Raw genomic sequence first — 21,645 nt, forward strand, 5'->3', positions numbered from 1 at the left:
ATACATTGGCATGTGGTATTTTAAAAACGTTTTTTAATGCGGAACCCTGAAGGAGAGGGTAATTTTCCTGGTGGTGGTAGTAGTGGCTCATTATTATAGAATATTTATGAAAAATTAACCAATCATTGAGTATTTGTTCAGTGATTATTGTATCTTAGACACCGTGAGAGTACCAGAAATGAAGAGGTCGTTTTATTCTTTTAAAAATGCCCAGATAGTCTTCTTTGCATTTCTCTTCTAAAAATTGAACGTGGGAAAAAAATTGGTAGAAAAGTCAGCTTGGCAGGTTAAAAATACACATCCATGACTTCCTCTCACTTAAAAAAGAAGTAAAAACCCACTAAAATGTGTAAGGTCGGATCTTAACAAACGGCACCGCGAAACAGAGGAAACCTTTAAGTGAGCTTTATTAGGGAGCGCTCCCGGACGAGGTTCACTGGTCCGAGAGAAAGGGGCCAGAGAAGTCGCACCCGGGTGAGGGTTGGGCAAGACTTTATAGGGGAAGAAGGGAAAGGGGTGTGGGTGAATCTGGGAGGGCGCAGGGTATTCCTTATTTGGTGGTCTTTTTGGGTATCCTGGGGGACCGTTAGTCCCGCCCCTCGAAAGGCGGGAAGGCTGGGCTGGGTTCAAAGTCCCCAGGTCAGTTCCTGGAACTGGGTGGTCCGGAATGTCTCCAGGGCAGTTTCTGGAACTGGGTGGTCCGGAGAATTTCGGTCTGATGCAACCTGTGAATCTGATTGTGTTCCCCTGCCTCGGGCCAGTTGGCCTTACAAAATGCAGTACAGGAGAAGAGACCGAGGTCCACAGGACAAGAAGGCGCTGTTAGTGACTGAGAGATGAAACAAGGGTCTGGATGGAGGAATGATTAGCATGGGGGTGGGCGGAGGAGGTCTCGGCTTGGGGAGCGGCCTTGGCCACCGTGGGACTAGTTATGACCCAGAGCTAGAGCCGGGGTAGTTAATGGTTTGTGTCTGGGACAGTCTGCTGCCTACCTCCCACTGTAGAGTACTCGGCAGCTAAGGCGAGTAGACAGACAGACAGACAGGTAAGGACACCCCCCCCCCCCATCAGAATGAATGGCCCCAGAGGAAAGAGCCCTGCACTGTGGGGTTCAGGGTCCCTTCGGGACAACACTGAACTTCCCGCCTGATGGAGGCAAAGTTGCCCACTGACAAGTTAAAAGTCACATTTGGGGGAGGGGGTGAGTTGTCACACTGTCCTTGCTACCGAGAGATGTGGATTCTGGGAGCTTACGTAAAAGCTTACTGAAATGTTAAGTTTCAGTAGAAAACGCACAGACTCCTCAATTACAAGACCTTGCTTTGATCTTCCTGTTGTAGTTTCCATAAGTCAAGGGCACTTTGCCAGCATGTGTGTACCTTGTGTGTGTGTTAGAAATGCACGTTTTAGGAACCGTCACATTTTATCTGCATCTCTGGGACCTACTTCTCCAAGCGTCATGTGTGATTCACGCATCACCAGAAAGAACAAAGTGGTCGGGTTTGAGGGCAGGCTGACATTTACCAGTCCCGAGTCGAGCTGCTCGCTCGACTTGTCCTGTCGACCCCATGGGTGAGGGTCCTTGAAATCAGGTAACGGTCTGGGCCACGAGAGCAATACAGACAGAAGTTGCTTTTCCGTATGAATCACAATTACGAACGACTTCCTCTTTCCTCGGGGCGGCTGGAATCTCCGCGCGCAACCTCCAATTCGCTCGTCCCCGGGGCTGTGAACTCGGGCCTGGCGCTGACCTGTCTGTCGCCTGCGGGTCTCTCGGGGTCAGCGCGCAGGCGAGGCTGAGCCGCCCGCCGGGGTGGGGGGGCGGGGGGATTGCCCTCTGGGCGGCTACAAGCGCTGAGCAAGGGCTTCCTCTCCGGCGCGCCAGGCGGAGCGCTGATTCATGCCAAATTAGCACCTTGCTCGGCGACCTCTGTGCGCCCCGCTGCTTTCCTTCACTTCACATGACTGTTTGCAAATATTAGCAGCTCAGGTCATTTCTCCTCATCAGCGACTTTCACAGATGACAGGCAGGCATTCAGCCTTTGTCACGAACGTGTCTGTACTCCGGCATCCTCCGAGGCTTGATAACCAGCCCCACGATCCCCAGCCTCACAAGCCGAGGGTGTCGGGCGTTGGGAAGGTCCCCGGGAGGCCCTGCCGGGCGTGGGGAGCGGAAGGCTGCCCGGCGCTTGCCCGGAGCCCCGAGGGCCTGAAACGGCCTCGCAGTAACTAGTCGATACATAGGGTTAAAAAATTGATTTGTTGGCTCTGCCCGCCTCAGGCTTTTTTTTTTTTTAAATTCACGTGAACCTTTAATTCCAGAATCTCATACTGCTTAGGCAGTGAAAGCCGGACTCAGAGCTGTGGGAAGTTGACTAGAGGCCAGTCCTCTTTTCTCCCCCTGCTCTCTCTCGATGCCCTGACCACGTTGCCAGCAGCTGGAACCTTCCACGGTTCTCCTCAGCTGCTCTCACTGGTGGCGGCTCTCTGCAGTATGAGGTCCTCCAGGAAGCACTGGGCATCTGCTGCGATGTCTGTTTATTTATTTCCAGCCTCTTGCATCTCCACCCTTTATTGAAAGTCCTGTTCTCGAAATGTGTGATCAGTCCTCATTTTCCCTAAATAAACAGTAGTAATGCGCACGTAGTTTAATTTTGATACGACTTGTATTTGAGAGAAAAGTGGCAAAAAGATCGAGTGTTTTTTTTTTCCCTTGTCACCAGAGGTATGAGCTACGTTATTTATAGTTTGATACTCACACAACAGAGACGGAGTCGGAATAGTTACTTTTCAGAGAGAAGGGATTAAACATGCACGCACAGAACCGAGCACTTGGTTCATGGGATGTCTTTGCTCCGGGGACCACATTCGGGCCCAAGTCAGAGAGCAGCCGCCTTCCAAACACACGCATGCCCAGCAGAGGGCCTGATGCATGAAATATTTGTGGAATTCAACGGGTTTGAAAGTAGTGGGTAGACCAGGTAACTCAATCAGCAAAGTCTAAAACTGATAAAGTCAGCAAGCACTTTGGAAAATGCACGACAGTCTGAAGCCCTTTATGGGCACGATGTGAGGAGAAGCAGCAGGAGCTCTCTGTTCCCGTGGTTCCTGGGCGGGACATGTGTTTATGGACCAGGACCACACCGAGTGCCCCTCGAGGGCTGGGGCCGGGTCCCGAGGTGCTGGGTGTCCTGTCGGAGCAGCTTGACGGGACTCTCGTGTCACGTTCCAATCCTCACACCTTCTGTACTTCAGAGAGTTCCATGGGCTTCTGCTTTCTCTGCCGCAGGAGATGTTGGCACACCTGAAGCCGTGGCCCCCGTCATCGTGATCCCCCCGAGCAACAGAAGCGTGGTGGCCGGCTCCAGTGAGACCACCTTGGAATGCATAGCCAATGCCAGGTGCGTGCCGGTCCCCCACGCGGGGAGTAACAACCCATGACAACCCCTCCTGCGTGTGGCTGGCTCTTCCAGCAACGGTGGTCTTGTTCATCCAGCTGGGCTGTGGGCGCAGCGCGTATGGGAAGATAGGACTTGGGTGTGCTGACCTTTCCCGGGCCTTGTTCTGCAGTATTTACATTGAATGTAATATTTATATTGGAAAGCAGCGCTTTCCGCTTTAGCTCTGGGTCATGGTAGAGGGTCTCTTCTTAGATTCTGGCTGAGGAGCAGAGAGGAGCTTTGCTCTCCTTTGGGTGCAAAGGAAAGAGTTAATTCTCTTCTCCCCTGTCGTCGTAGGTGTTCTCAGCCCCATTAGTGGTCGCTCCAGAATGGAGTTCCCGTGATCACGCCTCCCATGTAGCGCGTCCCCTAGCAGTATTTGTTTTATGCATTCTTTTCCTGAGCAAATGGAATCATTATCACTTACGGTCCATTGCTGCCGCAATTAGCTATCCTTGCTCAATAGCCCTTGAGCAGACTGTGTCGCTGACGCGTGCCTTAAGGGAGTAGAGTAATATCTGGATTGAGTTTTAAATGTCCACTGTTCAACCCACCATGGTTCCTGGTAGAATGATTATTATTGCCGTCTACATGATCCACAATTATTGTCACTAAAGCCCTTCGTTCTCACAGGCCCGTCGAGGAGCTGAGTGTGACCTGGAAGAGAAACGGGGTGAGAGTCACCCGTGGACTCCACAGCTTCGGGAGACGCCTCACCATCAGCACCCCGACCTCCTCGGACATCGGGGAGTACGCCTGCGAGGCAGCGCTGCCAGGGAGCGCTTTCGAGCCCGCCAGAGCCAGAGCCTTCCTTTCTATCATAGGTGAGGCTCAGACTGGGACGCGGTGTCCTTTCTATCATAGGTGAGGCTCAGACTGGGACGCGGTGTCCTTTCTACCATAGGTGAGGCTCAGACTGGGACGCGGTGTCCTTTCTACCATAGGTGAGGCTCAGACTGGGACTCGGTGGCGTCGGCATCCTGGCAGGGCGGGGGCACACCCCAGGCCATGGAAACAACGTAGCTAACACCTGTGTTCCACCACCTACTCTTAACTCAGCACATGCAAGTGAAGTGGAGTTTCTCTCCCAGATCCAGCCTAGTCTTCTTTCCCAAGAATATCAATGCGTTAAGTCCAAAGAGTTGATGCTCTGAATACTCCCAAGAAACGTCCTTCTGCAAACTTCCAGTCGTAAAGCTTGGGAAACAGAGTCGAAATCCCTGGCATGTTTATAACCTCCCTGTGCTGGCCTTTCTGGCTTTTCTATAACTCTTACTTGGCCGTTACGATCAATGTTGAGAGATTAACCTGTGACCATTATTTTTTATTTTGTGACCCGGAAGAAAGTCAGAAAGTCTTGGGTGTTAACCTTTTGTTAAATTAGAAAGTGAGGACAGAGAGGCTTCCTAGAATCATGTGTTATTCTTAAACCAGGGAGAAGGGAGACAAGATTCGGCACATGTGAGCTGCTCTAAACGCTGGGGATCTCCACGTTCGGCAGAGTGCACCGTACACAGACTAAGGGAAGCCTCAGCCTATTTTCCGATGATGATAAGATTACATTAAATTGTGAGGCACAGGCCTTTATTTCTCTTGTCTCTTCAGCTCCTACAACGTGTTTAGACCTCTTCGGTGGCTGTGGTCACTGTCGCAGTGACCCGTCTAGTGGCCACTGCTGGTAAGAGGTGACTTCAGGGTCCACTCCAGGTGGGAGAATCTCTGCCTCTCTCCTCTCAATGCGAACAAGGCAGATTGAGAACAGGAAGGATCACATAAGCAGAAAGCCCCTTGAGAGCAGTCACCCCTCACGTAACATATTTTGCAGTTTGCCGCTTTGCAAACTAAGAAAAATAAAAGCTTGTGTTTTCCTAAAAAATTAGCAAGAGTGTGAAGAAATGCTGCATGAAAGGCAGTTTGCCTTGAGTGTGTCACATTCCTTTAAATCATTAGGAAATGGCTCTGTGGCCTGAAAATGACTGCCAAACTCACGTGATACAAAGCTGTCAGCCCCTCTGAAAGATGTGCACGCGTTTTAAAAGCGTCAGAGAAGGCAGGTTTTGAGTCACAAATCATTGCTGCTTCTCCACTAGGGATCTGAGCTGATTCTCTGCTCCCTTTCTCATCCACGCTTTAGAGATGTCAGTACCCCATCCCCATTCCCGGCAAGGACCTTTCTGTCGGGGGTGACCTACAGCTACATGAGCACAGCGCATTATAGATTGAACCCAAATTAAAACTGTAAACGTGTAAATCTCCAGCAGACAGGACTATATCGTGTTAAAACATTCCAAGGTAATTTAAGCAAGAGAAGAAATCTATCTCCCTGTAAACTAGAATGTTTGTTTCCATTATAATTCCCTTTTTAAAATATTTAAGGGCTTCCCTGTTGGCGCAGTGGTTAAGAATCCAGCTGCCAATGCAGGGGACACAGGTTCGAGCCCTGGGCTGGGAAGATCCCACATGCCGCGGAGCAACTAAGCCCGTGCGCCACAACTACTGAGTCTGCGCTCTAGAGCGCGCGAGCCACAACTACTGAGCCCGCGTGCCACAACTACTGAAGCCTGCACACCTAGAGCCCATGCTCTGCAAGCCACCGCAATGAGAAGTCCTGTGCACCGCAACGAAGAGTAGCCCCTGCTCGCCGCAACTAGAGAAAAGCCCACGTGCAGCAACGAAGACCCAACGCAGCCAAAAATAAATAAATAAATTTACTGAAAAAAATCATTTTTAAATCTGTCACGTGAACTTGGGTTTTGCACTTCCATCTGGATTCCAGAGCAGATTGTTTCTGTATTCTCCTGAGTTGCTATCTCTCCGTGTTCTGGCTTTTAAAGGTACACGGACACACTCGTGTACCTTTATGATGTTCATTTAAATCCCCTTTATTCATAAGAATTTGCTGTGACAGCTAGGATTTTGTGGTTGAATCATCCTGGGAAAGCCCTCAAGAGCCTCTGTCAATTCAGAGTGATTTGGGAGATTATAGCCCCGAGCCCAGCGATCGTGGAGAGAGGGATCCCCAGGAAACGCTGGTCCCAGTTCCACGGCCCCGTCACTGGTGGAACCGTGCAGCGAATATCGACACGAACATGCAGATGAAAGAAAGCAGACAGACTGGCTTCCATTTACTCCTGCTTCTTACTGATGAGACAAGACAGGCTGTCCAGCCCACCTGTCAAGTCGGCTGCCGCGTTGCTTAATTTCTGAGGTCTCCACACGGCAGGGCAAGCGGCCTCCTGGGCTCGGCGGTCCACGGTCTCCTCCACCTGCCCTGCGGGGAGTCTGCAGCTGTTGCTTCGCCGCTCGTTTGCTTACCTGCCCACACACCGCACACCCCACGCGATGGGACAGACGCCGTAGGGCCCGTTTCCTGACTGCGTTCTCTGGCCACTGGAGCCAGGGCTGCCCCTGGGTGAGGCCAGGGCACCCGCCATGTGGCAGGTTGGAAGTGCTGACATCCACCCCCCCCCCCCCGGCGTGCGTCAGTCCAGCGCCACGTGGACCGGAGCGTCCTAAGCCCCGAGGTGGGGACGTGATTTGGACGTTGGGGTCTTCGCTGGCCTCCAGAGTCTCCCCGCGGGGTTAGCTCAGTCACCCACAGCGGGGGCCGCCTTGGCAACACGCTCGTTTACAGCCGGCCTCCCGCCTTCCCGATGGTGTCCCCATCACCTCCCAAATAAACCACCGGCAGGGAACCCTGTCTCAGGTCTGCCTCTCAGGGAGGCCTACCCAAGACGTGGACCGTCGCCCTTCAGACCCCCGAGCACCTGTGCTTGGGATGAATGGCCTTTCCCGCCCGGGTCACTCTTTACCTGCCTTGTGGGTCTGCGTGTCCCTCAGGACTCCCTCAGTCGTCACCACTTGCCTCTTTGACCTCTCAGACTTTTCACCAGGCAGAGGAGTGACGCTGTCCCAGCTCTTGTCCTACAGAGTGGACACTCTAGTGGGTCACTGATGCTCCATGCATGACGGGACAGGCTGTGGGGACGGGCCTGGGCCCAGGTTCTCACTGCACCACTCGCTGGCCTCTGCGGGCCTCAGCGTCCACGGCTGTGAGATGTGGGCGCCGCAGAAGGTGATTCCGGCTCGTGTTGTGAGGACGATATGAAGTAACGGGCGCGGAAGGACTGAAATGGCAGCTTTGGGAGCCGTTGGTAGGACTCCGCGGTGACACACGTCACCCTTAGTGCTTTACCTACGGTGGTGACATGACACATCTTCCACGCCTGCAGCCTCTGAAATCAGCGTGTGTCTCAACCCACGGAAGCATCTCTTCTTTCTTGGGTGTAAACAAAACGACGCCTCTTACCAATGCTGCAACGTCTCAACCTCAGTGAAGCACGGCGGGTCCATCTCCCGTCCAGAGTGATGGATCTGGTCCCACACACAGCGCGGCCATGCATACGCGTGTCCTGCCCGATGCCTCCTTCACCCCCGCTCAGAAACTCGGGTGGGTGGGCATGACACTTGTACAGAGCTTTCTCTGTAAACCTCAAGTCTGTTCTGATTTTTTATACATACATCATGCAGAAACTCCAATATCTGAACTACTATGAAAATAACAAGTTACCCGTAACAGCTCTCTGCTGATAGCAGCACCGCTACGGAGAAGTTGTTCCCCTAGAGCTGAGACTGAGCATCTCTTAGACGTTTGTTTGCAACCCAGATTCCTTCCTTCCTTCCTTCCCTCCACTCGACACGGAGGTGTTTACTGAGTCGGCCTCCCCGAAGCTGTGCTGGTCCCGGCGTCCAGGGTCTTATGCGGAAGGCAGTCCCTTCACGCGGCTGTTATGGTTGCACACGGCGAGTGCTTAGACCCTCAGCAAGGCGGGGGGTGAGGGGGCTCCCCTGGGGTTGGCAGGAGAGGGGCTTTCACAGCAATTCGGATCAGAAGAGAATCTTGCAGGGGGCATATAGTCCTCTTCTCGTGGAGATTCACAGAGCACCTGCCTGCTAACTCGTTCACATGGGTTTAAGAAAAGCCCAAGATGTCTTTTTTTACAGTTTTCACATACGACCCATAGTAGAAGCACCAAAATGAATTATCGGCATCCTATCACCAACTGTAGAACTTACCGTATGGCATCTTACCACTGATTAAAGCTCAGAAAAGAGCTATCACAGAGCTGTTCCTTAAAACCAAAGGAAGTATGAGACAAACCTCAAGCGATGCTGGGGTGACTTGCCCCTGGATGCAGCATCGGCAGCTCCTGGTGCCCCGAGACGAGCAGGAATTCTGTCTGGGGAGCAGGGTGTAAACGCTTGCACACGCCGTCCAATTCCAGGCTCCCCCGCCGTCCTCTGCTTCTCTGCTCACCCACCTGTCATTCACCAGCGCAGAGCGTGTGCCAGGCACCCAGTGGGAGTACCAGCCTGGGTGGCATGAAGAGGAGTTAGATGTGTCTCCGCCCCTGAAGGAGTTTCAGGGTCCTAAAGTCTGTGGGCGTCTCCTCTCTCTCTTCTCCAGTGGGCGGTTTCTAAGTGTCTTCTCGGAAATGATGGCAGGCGCTAAGACACAGAGATGACCAAGACACGCTCTTCCCTGAAGCAGCCTCCAGCATGGTGGGCGCATCACACAGACGTGGGTCATCGGTCCCACGGGGTACGTGGCTGGGGCAGAGCCAGCCCGACTCCAGGAGAAGGAACACGAGGACCGGCCTTGCAGATTGGTATGAATTTGCCAACGAGGCAACTTGAGAAAGGCTGGTCCACGGGGAGGAGCCAGGACCAGTGACGGCCTTTGTGTTGCTCTTGTGAGAAAGGACCACAAACTCAACAGCTTAAAAGAATACAGATGTGTCGCCTCACGGTTCCCGGCCTCCCAAGGCTGCAACCGAGGCTGTGGCTGGGCTGGGCTCTTCTCCCGAGGCCCTGGGAGGATCCACTTCCCGGCTCACCCAGGGGCTGCAGAACCCAGTTCATGCGGTTGTGGGACTGCGCCTGTTTCCTTTCTGACTGTTGGTGGGTCTTTCTCAGGTTCTGGAGACAACCGGCATCCCTGGCTGTGGCCACCTTCATCTGCAGAGCCAGCAGCAGGCCGAGTCCTCACACCGCGGGTCTCTGGCCTCCCCTCCTGCCGTCGCTCCCGCTGCCAGCTGGAGAAAGTTCTCTGCCTTTAGGGGTCCCTGTGATGAGACTGGGCCCGCCCCGCTGCTCTGAGATCATCTCCCCGTTTTTAGGTCGATGACCTCGGTCACGTCCTCAGAGTCCCCCTGCCGCGTAGCGTAGCATGTTCACAGCTACCGGTGACTGGGGTTGGACATCTCCTGGGGGCATTCCGCCCACCCCAGTGGACAAAGGCACGCAAGCATGGATGACAGTGGCGAGTCAAGGGCACACCACGGGCCCTGCCGCTTCCCGAGATGGCCGCTCTGGGAGAAGGGCAGACGGCAGAGGGGGCATCTCCGGGCTGTGCCGTGAGCCGGGGTTGGGGGGTGGATGGTGCAGGAGCCAGAGCCCAGCATCAAGGGCAGGAGAGCCTGAGGGATCCTAATTTGGGGGCTGCCTGGGAGGTATCCCTGCCTCAAGCTCTGAGGTCGGGGGACTGGAGGTTTGCCGTGCGGACTGGAGGAGCTGCCCGTGGCCCCCAGGGGACGCGTGGAGGACAGCCCACGTGGCTGGCCCGTTCTTAACACGCCGGTGTCACACGGGATGAGAACGTTTTCCTGACGGCTTCGTATTGTTTCAAAAGAGGTGAAAGTGTTAGTTTCAGTCCCGGGTTTTATTGGCCGCAATTGCGATAACTCTTTAGAAGTCTAGTGTGCGCCTGCGTGGGCAGGGTACCCTTTCCGGACAGAGTGGTTGCCGATGAGCTAAGACGCGCACTTGCCCTTTGAAGATGAAGTGGTTGAAAAGTCCGTGGCGGGGATGACTCGTTCATAGCAGGTTCTCCCCACCAGTCACCTCGGTCTTTCTTGGCTGAACCGCCCGGTACTTTCCCCCACTGTTCTCCTTATAGACAAGTGTACGCGGAAGTAGCCGAGGGCACTGCTGAGTTGGGCTGGAATACGGGGTCAGCAGGGAGAGAAGTGGGAGCGTGCGGACGTGGGAGAGATGACGTTACCGTCGGAAGCCGCGTGCGTCTGTGAGGGCTTCGGCCGCCCCACGGCTGCGCTGAGGTTCAGCACCTGGAAGGCTTTCCGGAAGAGGCAGGAGAACCAGTACGTGAGCGAGCAGACCTGGCCTCCCTGGCCACTGAAACTTGCCTGGGTGTCGGCTGCGGGGGAGACACACAGCGCTCGGCCAGCTCTGGCAGACCGCCCGGCGGGACGTGCCCAGGGAGCCTGGCGGCTCTGAGCTCAGGGCCACAGAGGATATGGAGCCGTGAGCCCGTGCCGGGCGCCCCGGGGAACTGGCCGGGCGGGGTTGACGGCGCTCGCAGAGGAGCCGCCCCGAGCAGGCCCGGGGGTCCCTAAGGCACCTGCAGCCCCACAGCCAGGCCGAATTCAGTCAGCTCGGTCCAGCCTCGGGTCACCATGTGAGGAGGGCCCCTTGTCTCTGACCCTGGGGGCTTCCCCCCCAGCACTTGGGGAAGACCTGGGCACTGCAGGACGAGGGACAGCGGCACCAGGACATCGGCCAGGGTGCCAGACAGCCTCCGTAATCAGTGCCTCGGGAATTGTCTGGTCCTGTAGATGTGGAGCATATCTATAGGTATGGATTCTTCCCACCGAAGTGTGACTCCTCTCGGAAGAATCTCGAGGGAAGTATGCTGCGTGGAAAAAGCCAGTTCCAAAGGTTACATACTGTATCGTCCCATTTATATAACGTTCTTGAAAGGACAGAATTATAGAGATGGAGAGCAGATGCATGGTTGCCAGAGGTTCAGGATGGGACCTTGGGGTGGGCATGGCTACAGAAGGGCAGCGTGGAGGACCCCGGTGGTGCTGGGCCCGTTCTGCATCTTGACGGTGGTGTGGGTGCACAGACCTGCACTGAGTTGTACACACGAGTACAACCGAGACGGGGGCGGGGGGGGGGGGGGGCCCGGGAACGTTGAATACAATAGGCTACACGTTTCACTGTCAGTATCTTGGTTGGACTATAGTTTCTGCAAGATGTCCCAGCCGAGGGGACACAAGGGCTCTTTATTATTTATTACAAACGCGTGGGACTCTCCAGTGATCTCAAAATAAAATGTTTAAGAAAGGAAAACCGTAATCCGTCAGCAGATGTTGATGTTTTAACTGAGTTCTTTTCCATTCCCCTCACGTCCCTTTAACCAGACCACAGGGGTAGATACCAACTTCAGCATTTGCTGATGAAAATGGGGCGTGACCTGCGCACCGGGGCCTTGGCAGGGTGCAGCTGCTGTGTCGTTGGAGCGTAAGCAGCGCTGTCGTCATTGTTAGGGATGAAGGGGACGCGTCTGAATGTGCACGCAGGAGGGAGTGTGCAGTGAAGACCAGCTTGAAAAAGAGACACGGGATCTCTGCGGTATTTCTTGAGGCCTGGTCTCTGCACACACACACCTAAGTGGAGCGTCTGCCTCCATCCAGTGAATTTGCAGCCGTGGCCTCAGCCAGACTCGTTCCTTCAGCAGATCGTTTCTGCTTGAGCGATGCAGGTAATTGCGGGATGGATACCTGACTGCTTCCAGCGAGGAACCTTCAGCCTTGTCTCCTTAATCATCTCCTTGAAATGCTAAGTTTTCGTTTCTCTTTTTGGTCTTTTAGGTCCCACCCTGTTTTAACGATACAGTCAATACAAGATATAACCAAGCTATAGTATCCACATTCCACACAATTACAGTGGAAATAAACCACTCTGGAAGACAGCGCCCAGAAACTATCACACAGAAAGTGAATACAACGGCCCTTTGTTATCACGATAGTGACATCACTACTACCTTAATACTCCTCGAACTTGGCCTTGCCACCGTTGAATTCCCGCTGAATAAACTGAGAAAAATCCTGCAGTTTAGTCTCCAAGGAGATTCATCGTTTAATACAGACAACCGCGCTTGTCTTGCCGCTGAACAGGCAAGCGAGCAGGGTGTCTGGAGCTGTGCGAGTGGCTGGGTTTCCTTTGCTACTGAAGATGGACGAGAGGCCCATTTTCTTCTTCTCTTAGCTATTACTTTGCATTCCACTGAAGTATTAAATCTATATTTTGGAGAAGAAGAGCTGCTAAGACTTTAAAAAATATGTTCATAGGCTGCCCCGTTCCCTGAAACAGGCCGGGCGCCTGTCTGCAGTGCTCATTTAACATGCTTCACGAGTTGTTGTTTAGATACTGAAGCAAACTAGACTATAAAATACTGTGCTGTAAATATAAACCTTTATGAACCTCACGGGATGGTCCTTCTAAAATGTGACTTAAGATATTCCATTATTCAAGCCCGTGAACTGAAAAGTAGCCAGTGCCCTGAGTAGTAATTTGCTTTCCAGAACCTTAGACTGTAAATTGCCTTTGGCCTCTGCGCACCGAATTCTGAGTCTGGGTGCACGGTGGTAACTAATGAAGTTTTCAAAAATAGTTTTTAAAAGGAGCTCAAACCCTTGTAGGCTGTAAGGGTCTTCTGAAATATACCTCTTTGGCTTACGGGCTGTTTTGGTTTTTTCTTGTTTAAAGAGCCACCGTATTTTACTGCGGAACCTGAGAGTCGGATTTTAGTGGAAGTAGAAGAAACCGTGGACATCGTGTGCGGAGCCATGGGTGAGTGCGGGAGCCACAGGGCAAGCAGCGACGTGGTGTAGGAACAGAAATGGCGTCTCCAGGGCAGAGCCGTCCTCTGGACAGCGACAGGTTGACTGTGGTGATTAGAAACGGGGCCGTTGGCGTGGAGTGGAACTCAGTTGCTGGGCGTGTAACCTGCAAAGCGGGGATGATAATACTTACCCAAGGGAACAGCAAGGGAGCCTTAACCCTGTCCGTCCCAACAGAGGGAGATGAAGTCCTGTCCCCTTGACTCCCTTCAGAGGCTCTGATTCTGCAAGAGCCCTAAGACTTGCGGCAGGAAGTTCATTCTCATCCGTGGGGTGAGCGGGACCGGTGACCACGCCCACTCGAGAGAAGAGAGATCGTTCCAACTTCTCGGATAGGAAATCTTCTATTTTTCCACCCTCTCAGCTTGGAGTCGACTTTTCCTTTGTTACTCAGGGAATTCTACCTCTCGTCCCGAGCCTCGACCCCCCCACCCCCCCGTTGTCCCCTGTTCCCATTTCGTGTCCAGCGTGCAAGTAGTTACGCTAAACGCCCCGACAGAGACCGGCTGTCTGCCGCGATTTCACAAACAAAACATCACGAGTCCTCTGGAGATTGTCAAGTAAGGAAAAGGACCCTTTATGTTAACACCTGTTCATCTTAAGGGTGGGGTTTTTCTTCTAAGAGTTTGGCGGGCGAGGATTCCTAACAATTCTGTAAATCTTCATGACAGCTGCGTAAGAGAGCGATCGTTACGTCCCTCTATACGTAGGAAAACACCCCTTAAGAAGCAAAGCTAAGTAACGCGCTCGAGGCGCAGTCAGGACAATGAAGGAGACACCTTCAGCTCCGCCCGCGGTCTGGCACCGGGGCGTTGCTCACTGAGCCCCGGACAGGCAGCCTGCCTCGGGCCACGTGTTGGTGGAGACGGGATCCAAACCCACAGGCACCAGCTCCAAAGCCAGTGCTTAGGCCTGGACCCCGAGAGCCAAGCCAAGGCCCTGGGACTCGGAACAGATACCACCGATCTGCAGGTCGCTTTCCATTTCTGGGAAGGAGTGTGAGTGCCACTCAGGACAGTGTTGAGTGTCAGTGTAGAGAGGGGCGTCCGGCCAAGAGTCCCCTCCCGTCCCCTCCCCTCCCCTCCATCCACCGAGCCTCTGCCACAGCTGCTCCCGCCCGGAAGAGTCATTTCTTTACTGGTTCTGGTTCCCAGTCCCGCCAGCTCCCAGGGTGCAGTCTCCATCCCTGCTCTGCTTCTCTTCTCCGCTGCCGGGGCTCAGGGCGGGAGAAGACAGGAAGGAGAAGAGTCCTATGAAGTTCAAGTGGAAATCTTTGCTGCATTGTTCTCTCTTCTCTATGAACACCAGCTTTTTAAGGCCAACAACTCTGTGAAAGTGAAGCCACGAAATATTTAGAGCGCTTGTATTTTAGAAACGAGAATCTACAATACTGTGGGGCTAAGATTCCTGTTTATGACATTAAATTGCCCCAAAATAGATATACTCCTAGTTCCCCTATATACTAACAATTATTTTTCAATAAATGGCAATGTTAGGCTCTCCCCTTGACAAGAGGTTGCTTTTCCGGCATGATATCCGCAGAGTAAACCGCTTGTTAAGTACAGGCCGATAAATATACGCTGAACGGCTCTTTCAGCCTTGCGTTGCCATCCTATAATTTACTTCTTTCTTTTGACGGTGCAGCTACAGCAGCATGTGAAGTGGTTATTCTTTATGAAAACCACATCATGCGATTGCGATTATGAGAGTTTACGTGGTTGCTTATGCTTTTACCTTGCAATGGATTTTTTTTTAATTTCCTGATTTAATGAAAAGTGACAGGAAGCATAATTTAGGCAAAGAACAGAATCTGAGAATACATTCTCTTGAAATATTCCACGACATTAACTTTATTTATTAAGGAAGACACCTTATACCTACATAGCATCTTACGTCAAGGGATTTGGGTGCGCCTTTCAGCATGAATCACATCAAGATATTTTATTTAAATTCATTTTCTATTTAGGGAAACTGAGGCACAGCGCCATCTGAGATCTAGAAATAAGCCCAGACGTTCTGCACTTCCCGCAGGGCCACAACAAACACACTGTGCCCCCCGGAGCCCAGAACTCTTGTCTTGAGTGCCGTGGTCTCGTTCCCTGGACGGGCTCTCTTGTCCACCCTCCCTGGGTAACCCGCCCCTGCTCAGGTTCAGGAAAGGAGAACGGAAGCAGTCTTCCCTCAGCTGGTTCCCCAAGGCTCCCGGGAAAGCCACCAAGAGGAGGAGCCCGGTGTGTCCCACGCAGTGAGGCCTCCAGGAAATAGTGCATCATCGCCTGGTCGCCTGCACTGACCACACCCATTTAGGGGACGAGCAACAGAGGTCCTCGTGCTCCGGGACTAAGGACAGTCCCTTCATCGACAACCTGGGTTCTGCCCCAGTGACCTTGTCCGCCGCATACGCCCCATCCGACCCCAGCCTCAACCTCCTTCCAGGTGGCGAGACCGCGAGCAACTCCAGTCTCACGGCCTGGAGGCCTAGGTCTGCCCCGTAACATCATCAGGATGAGGAAGGGGCGCCCAGGAGGCGCAGCTGGGCCCTAGGCCTCAGCGTGACCCTCGCCCTCTTGGTCGAAGTCTTGGCTGTGATCTCAGCTCACTCCGCTCTTGGGTACAGGGTCGGGGGCCAAGGTGACTCTTCCTGCAGCCACAGCCTGGACCTCTCGTGTCTCCCCAGCCTGAACCAGATGCACCTCCGGTGCTTATTCCTTTACCTAACCACTCACTGCCCCGGCACGGCGCGCTAGCGGGTGGTCAGCGATATCCCGCTCCTCCCGTGCTTATTCCTTTACCTAACCACTCACTGCCCCGGCACGGCGCGCTAGCGGGTGGTCAGCGATATCCCGCTCCTTAGACGGAGCTGTTGCCAAGCCGGTGCGCGTTGGCACTGGCCTTAGTTGTGACGACGAGCAGCGAGCGGCGCTGTCCGCTGAACGCGCGCCATGGGCCAGGCCCCAGGAGGTACTCGTGTACTGACCCGGTTAACCTTCACAGCCACCTTTGAGGTCGCTGTGACCCTTGTTCCCTGCAGGGACAAGGCGGGGTTAAGTGCTCTGCCGAGTGGCACACTCTCCGCCCTGGTGACCCTTCCCCGAGCCCGAGAGGCAGAGGCAGAGACCTTCCTCCCAGCCCTGCCTGAGGTCAGTCGCAGCCAGAACCGTCTGGACAAGAGCACAGGCCGTGGGAAGAGCCGGAAGGGTCTGCAGCTGCCCCACACCGCCCCCTTCGGGCCTCTCCCTCCCCGTCTTCACATACGATGAGAAAAATGACGCCTCACAGGGTGCTTGGAGGGACGACTAGATGAGAAAATGCCCGTTGAAATACTGCCATTTGGTCCTCACGTAAGGAATTCTCGAAGCTTAATGATTTTTGTTTCACTTCTGCACAGGGGCCCCTCGTCCCACCCTCCGGTGGTTCAAGGACGCGGTCTCCATCAACAAGCTCCAGAACCCTCGATACCAAGTGCTGGCAAGTGGAGGCCTGCGCGTCCAGAAGCTGCGTCCGGAGGACTCAGGAATCTTCCAGTGCTTCGCCAGTAACGAGGGCGGGGAGGTCCAGACCTACACCTACCTGGACGTCACCAGTGAGTACTACCCCCTGCAGAGCCGGCCTCCCCAGTCCTCGCCCCACGGACATGGCAGAAAACGCCAGTGTCCGTCCAGCCCGAGCACCCCCATCTCGGCGCTCCCCCGGCCCTCTGGAGCCTCGACCTTCCCAGCCCTTGAACACACTGCTTTGCTGAAACGTAGGAACACACTCCCCATTTTCCTGGACAGAACTGGAAAGACGGTTAAGTGAACAGCATCTCATCCCGAGTCTTTTTCTTTGGGTCTTTTCTCCATTTTTTATATTCATTCTCTATTTTAGTTTTATTGAACAATTATAGTTCTTTCGTGACTTGCTTTTATTGTCCCAGAAACAGAAATACTTTGGCACTCTGAAAAATGAAGTAAAGGTAAAGGTTTTTATTATATTTGCGGGTTTTCTCTTTAATCTCCCATCGTTGCAATGTTGTTCTTCTAAAACGAAGTAGAATTTAGTGGCTAGGGAACCCTACCTTTCACGTCTGCCCTTTTGGAAGCAAAATGCTGAGAGCCATCGGAGAAAGCAAACTGGTCAGCGTGTGCGTGGCCAGTGGCTCTCGTCAGCCAGAAGTAGGAAGGGACCGACGCGATCCTGAAATAGTCACGCATATGTTTTGGTAAACTAGGGGTCATTTCCTCCAGCCGTGGCCGGGGGTCAAATTTCCCCTCCGTTGTGGAGCATCGGAAACCAGTGTCGCTTCAAGCAGCGGAGGTAATACTGGGGACTTAAGCCAGAAACTGAGTTCTGATCAGTTAGAATTATTTCAGCCTGTTTGGAATAGTGGCTGTTGTAGGGCAGGGATGGGCAAGCTTTTTCTGTAACAAGCCAGATGGTGCCTGTTTTCGCCTTTGAAGGACGTGGTTTCCCTTGCTACTCCTCACCTTGCTGTCGTAGCCTGCAGGCAGCGCGGACGATTCTGAGCAAACGTGGCTGTTCCACAGAGCTCCGTTTACGAAAGCAGGGACAGGCTGGCTTAGGCCCAGGCTGGTGGTTTGCAGACCCTGCTCTCCGGAGAGACCCAGGGCAGATCACCCGATTTCTCTCAGACTCAGTTTTCTTTTCAAAATGGAACCAACCAGCCCAGTTCACAGGGTTCTTAGGGGGATCGGTTTGGAAATCTAAATGAAAGTGCTACTTAACCTGGTTACCGTGACAGCTGGAGAGTGAACAAATAAATGCGTGATAATGGTAACGCTGCATATCTGTTTTGTAAGTACAGGGTTTGGCAAAATGGATGTTTTTTTAATTAAAGTACTTTTAATGAAAGAAAAATACTGTGTAAAACAATCCATATTTATTCGTTCACTTAACAAACGTTTATTGAGCATCTGTGTCAGTTACTCTGGGCCCGTGAGGCGCGGGGACAGAGCTAAGAGGATGCTGTGAAGGAGAGGGTCTCGTGCTTCCAGGACGGAGGGTCCTGGGGGAGGGGAGAGACGGCAGAGGACGCTGGGGGCCCTACACAGGAAGACTAGGCGAGGCCCAGAGCGGCCAGGGATGCTCGTTAGAGGGCGGGCGCAGCGGGCTGGGTTCTCTGAGATGAGAGGGTTCTTACTGGAGCTGAGGCCTGCAGGTGTGGAGGACACTGCCCTGCACGGCCTCGGAGAGGTGCGTGCCACGGTGCAGGTGGGAGCTGCAGGGTCCCGACAGATGAGTGGAGGGACGGGCCGGCCCAGGTGTGTGCGGGCACGAAGGGGGTGAGCGGGGCCTTCGCGGCTCTGAGATGGGCACTGGTCGGGCGTCGTCTGAAGCTTTCAGAGGGCCTCCGCACCTGGTGTGGGGGGACGGTGAGGGGACGAGCGGAAGAGACCAGTCGGGGGGCCCCCACGTCGTCCAGGGGTTCGCACCAGAGGTGGACACCCGGCGGGGAGGGAGGGCAGAGGCGGGCGGCTGCCCCGGGGTCCACTGGGCCCACCCGCTTCTGCCCCGGGGGCATTGGCCCAGGCACCCCAGGGACCCCCTACACAGGATTTGGGCGCTGCAGGTCACAGCTGGGACTCAGGGGTTCCGGCTTAATCTTTCGCAAAGTAGCGCCGAGTCAGCGGACAAACCGGCCCGAGCTGCCGCTGTCTTCCTGGGTCTGACTCAGGGCTGCTGGAAGCTGGAGGCCCGGGCAGTCCCCCGTGAACAGGAAGACCCAATGCTCCCCCCAGGAATTCTTCTCTGGTCGTTTGAACTTTCAGAACGGATCCTAGGAAGTGTCAAAGTGTCATCTTCAGGACGATGTAGGATATTCAGAAACTAGCTTTTTCCTTTTTCTTTACATAGTGAAAGCAGCTTGTTTGATTTATCTAAATAAACATCTCTCTTCTCTTTAACGTCGGTCAAAAACAGTTTTTCCTGCTCTTCCCCACTTGTGTGTCCATTACGTCACGAGACCGTATTTCTCTTCAGGCTGTGAACAAAGATGGTGATGCCTGGGAGACGGGTAGTGGAGGGTTGTCGTCGTCCTGAAAGGTTTTCATTTTTCATCGCCTAGTTATCTCTCTGATTAGTTCTGTAAAAGCCCAGGTGGATGACTCCACCAGGCTGGCTTGAGCGTTTCCGAGGGACGACACACTGAATATTTCACTGTTCACCTCCTCTGCCTAGATGTCGCCCCAGCCTTCACCCAGCTTCCGGTGGACACCACGGTTACTGACGGGACGACAGCCGTCCTGAGCTGTGAGGTGTCCGGGGCTCCCAGGCCGGCCATCGCGTGGAGGAGAGGTAAGCGCTCGCACCTGCTGCAGGGCGCGGCCGACGCAGCAAGTGGGCCCAGCGGCCCCGCGTGGTGTCGGTTATTCTCACTCATTCGTTCGGTAAAGAGTAAAAATCCATTGACTGAGCACCCACCAGGGGCCGATGCTAGGGGCACGGGGAGGGGTCAGACGAGCGAGACCCCTTAAGCTCCATGCAGCTCACAGCCTAGAAGAGGAAGCACATTTCTGTACACCGTGCGAATGGTGCTTTCCTCCGTCAAGCCCTTCACCGGGTGCCCCGGGCCTGACGGGCTCTGGATTTCAGCTACAGCTTCCCCTTTGTGAGTGAAGGAGTGCTTCCTTGGTAATAGTCACAGTTAAGGCTACATCCGCCTTCATTTCTAAGAAAGTTGCTCTATCACAGGATCGCTTGCCTCCTCCACAGCTTGACATGTGTGGCTCTTAATCCGACTGTAGTTTCAGTTCCTGTGAAGAGTGGTGTCACATCTTGGGCTCTTTGCAGCTCCCCTGCAGCCCTGTCGACACGTTCAGCACACCTGCCACTAAACGAACAGCACACGTGGTCTGTCCTTAACGAACCGCGGCTGAGTTGGGTTCATCCTCATAGATTAGCTGGTCATGCTTAGTGGACTGTATCTGGGTGAAACGTCAAAACTTACATCGTTTTTCACTCCCAGAAAACCAGTCGGTGGCTTCCCAACTCTCAAAGGTATGACTCGTGCACTGGGGCCGTGGCTTTTAAAGATCTGGGAACCTACAGATTAATCAGAAAGAAGGGTTCTTTCATTTTATATATTTTCTTTTTGTCTTTCCTGATTTAGAATGTAATAATGGCTTTATAGAGAAATTTTTCAAATGCATACACGTATAAAGAAAACTCAAAATCAGTCACCCAAAGGAAACAGTCACATACATGGATCATAACTTGTGTAACCGACTCTCCCAACATTGGACGATTAGGACGCTCTTGGTTTCTGTTATTCTAATTAACGCTAAAGCGAACTTCTTTGGTTACTCTTGTGCATAAAGTTTCCGCTTCCTTCTGATTATTTCCTCACATTATCTTCTTGGGTGCGGCCAGAGCATTACCTCGTCTCGAACATTGCACGTCTCACGTTGCTGTTTTGTCTGTCGTCCCCAGGGAACCACATTCTGGCCAGCGGCTCTGTGCGGATTCCCCGGTTCACGCTCCTTGAGTCTGGGGGTCTGCAGATCACCCCTGTCTTAATCCAGGATGCCGGCAACTACACCTGCTGTGCGGCCAACTCCGAGGGCTCCCTGAACGCGTCTGCCACGCTCACCGTGTGGAGTAAGGACCACAGCCCGTGGGCAGCTCTCTGTTAATAATGGTTTAATCAGCGTGTCATCTGTGCTCGGGGATGTCAATATATGCCCTTGGACTCGCTAATCCAATCAAAGGAGAATCATTATTTTTACAACTAATTTGGAGAAATCTGTTGAGTAATTAATTTTTCAGCTTCTAAAAGAATAATTAGAAAATGTATTCAAAGATTTAATGGGGACGTTTCAGGAGAGAGAAAAGATTAACTTTTTAACCTCAGTAGAGTAGGGATATGACCCCCAAAACTAGCTCAGACAAAAAAAAAACCTGATAGGTTGGCTAATCTTATAAGCATCACGTAAGAAAAGTGGACCCAGGATGAAAATCCCAGAGAAAGCGTTTTTTCTGTACTATCATCATAGCCAACTAAAACATTCCTCATCTATTAAATATGGATGTTTCCTCTATGTTAGGAGTGAACTGAAGGATCTTTGTGGTTCCTCCAGCTTTTCTTTCTCTTTATTTTATCTATAACACGGGTTTCCGAAATGCAGAATAAATTGTCTTCCAGAACATAAGGATTGGATTACCAAGTGTTTAGCTTCACTGGCTGATAAACTTTTCTCTCTCTGCTTCATCCATACCTATATCACTAAAATAGTCTTGTTCAAAGAAGCAAGAGACAGTCAGTGCTCACTAATAGATTTTTGTAAAGCCATCTAAACGAGGAGAGGAATTTTTAACTTGCCTGAGTGACTAACTTGTTAAAATGCCATCCTTGAGGAAAAGCTAGAGTGTGCTTTGTCTCATGTCTGCTTAGTGTTTCCTATGAAATAGTTGGTCCTCTTCGATAAATGACCCTTTCTCATTTGTTAGGTGTTCTAAAAATATCACAAGTTTAAAAGGAATGGATCCAAATCCTCCAATAT

General features: G+C 52.9%; 1 protein-coding gene across 1 annotated transcript in view; it reads left to right on the forward strand.

Moving 5' to 3' along the window:
- Positions 1 to 21,645, forward strand: part of SDK1 (sidekick cell adhesion molecule 1) — a 539,765-nt gene that overhangs the window by 304,214 nt on the left and 213,906 nt on the right. Inside the window, exons 6-11 of the mRNA XM_065892294.1 lie at positions 3,290 to 3,401; positions 4,074 to 4,264; positions 13,014 to 13,097; positions 16,536 to 16,730; positions 19,325 to 19,441; positions 20,576 to 20,743. Coding sequence (XP_065748366.1) covers positions 3,290 to 3,401; positions 4,074 to 4,264; positions 13,014 to 13,097; positions 16,536 to 16,730; positions 19,325 to 19,441; positions 20,576 to 20,743 — 867 coding nt within the window. The remainder of the gene's footprint in view (positions 1 to 3,289; positions 3,402 to 4,073; positions 4,265 to 13,013; positions 13,098 to 16,535; positions 16,731 to 19,324; positions 19,442 to 20,575; positions 20,744 to 21,645) is intronic.

The sequence above is a fragment of the Phocoena phocoena genome, chromosome 15 (assembly GCF_963924675.1).
Source record: "Phocoena phocoena chromosome 15, mPhoPho1.1, whole genome shotgun sequence".
Classification (NCBI taxonomy): domain Eukaryota; kingdom Metazoa; phylum Chordata; class Mammalia; order Artiodactyla; family Phocoenidae; genus Phocoena; species Phocoena phocoena.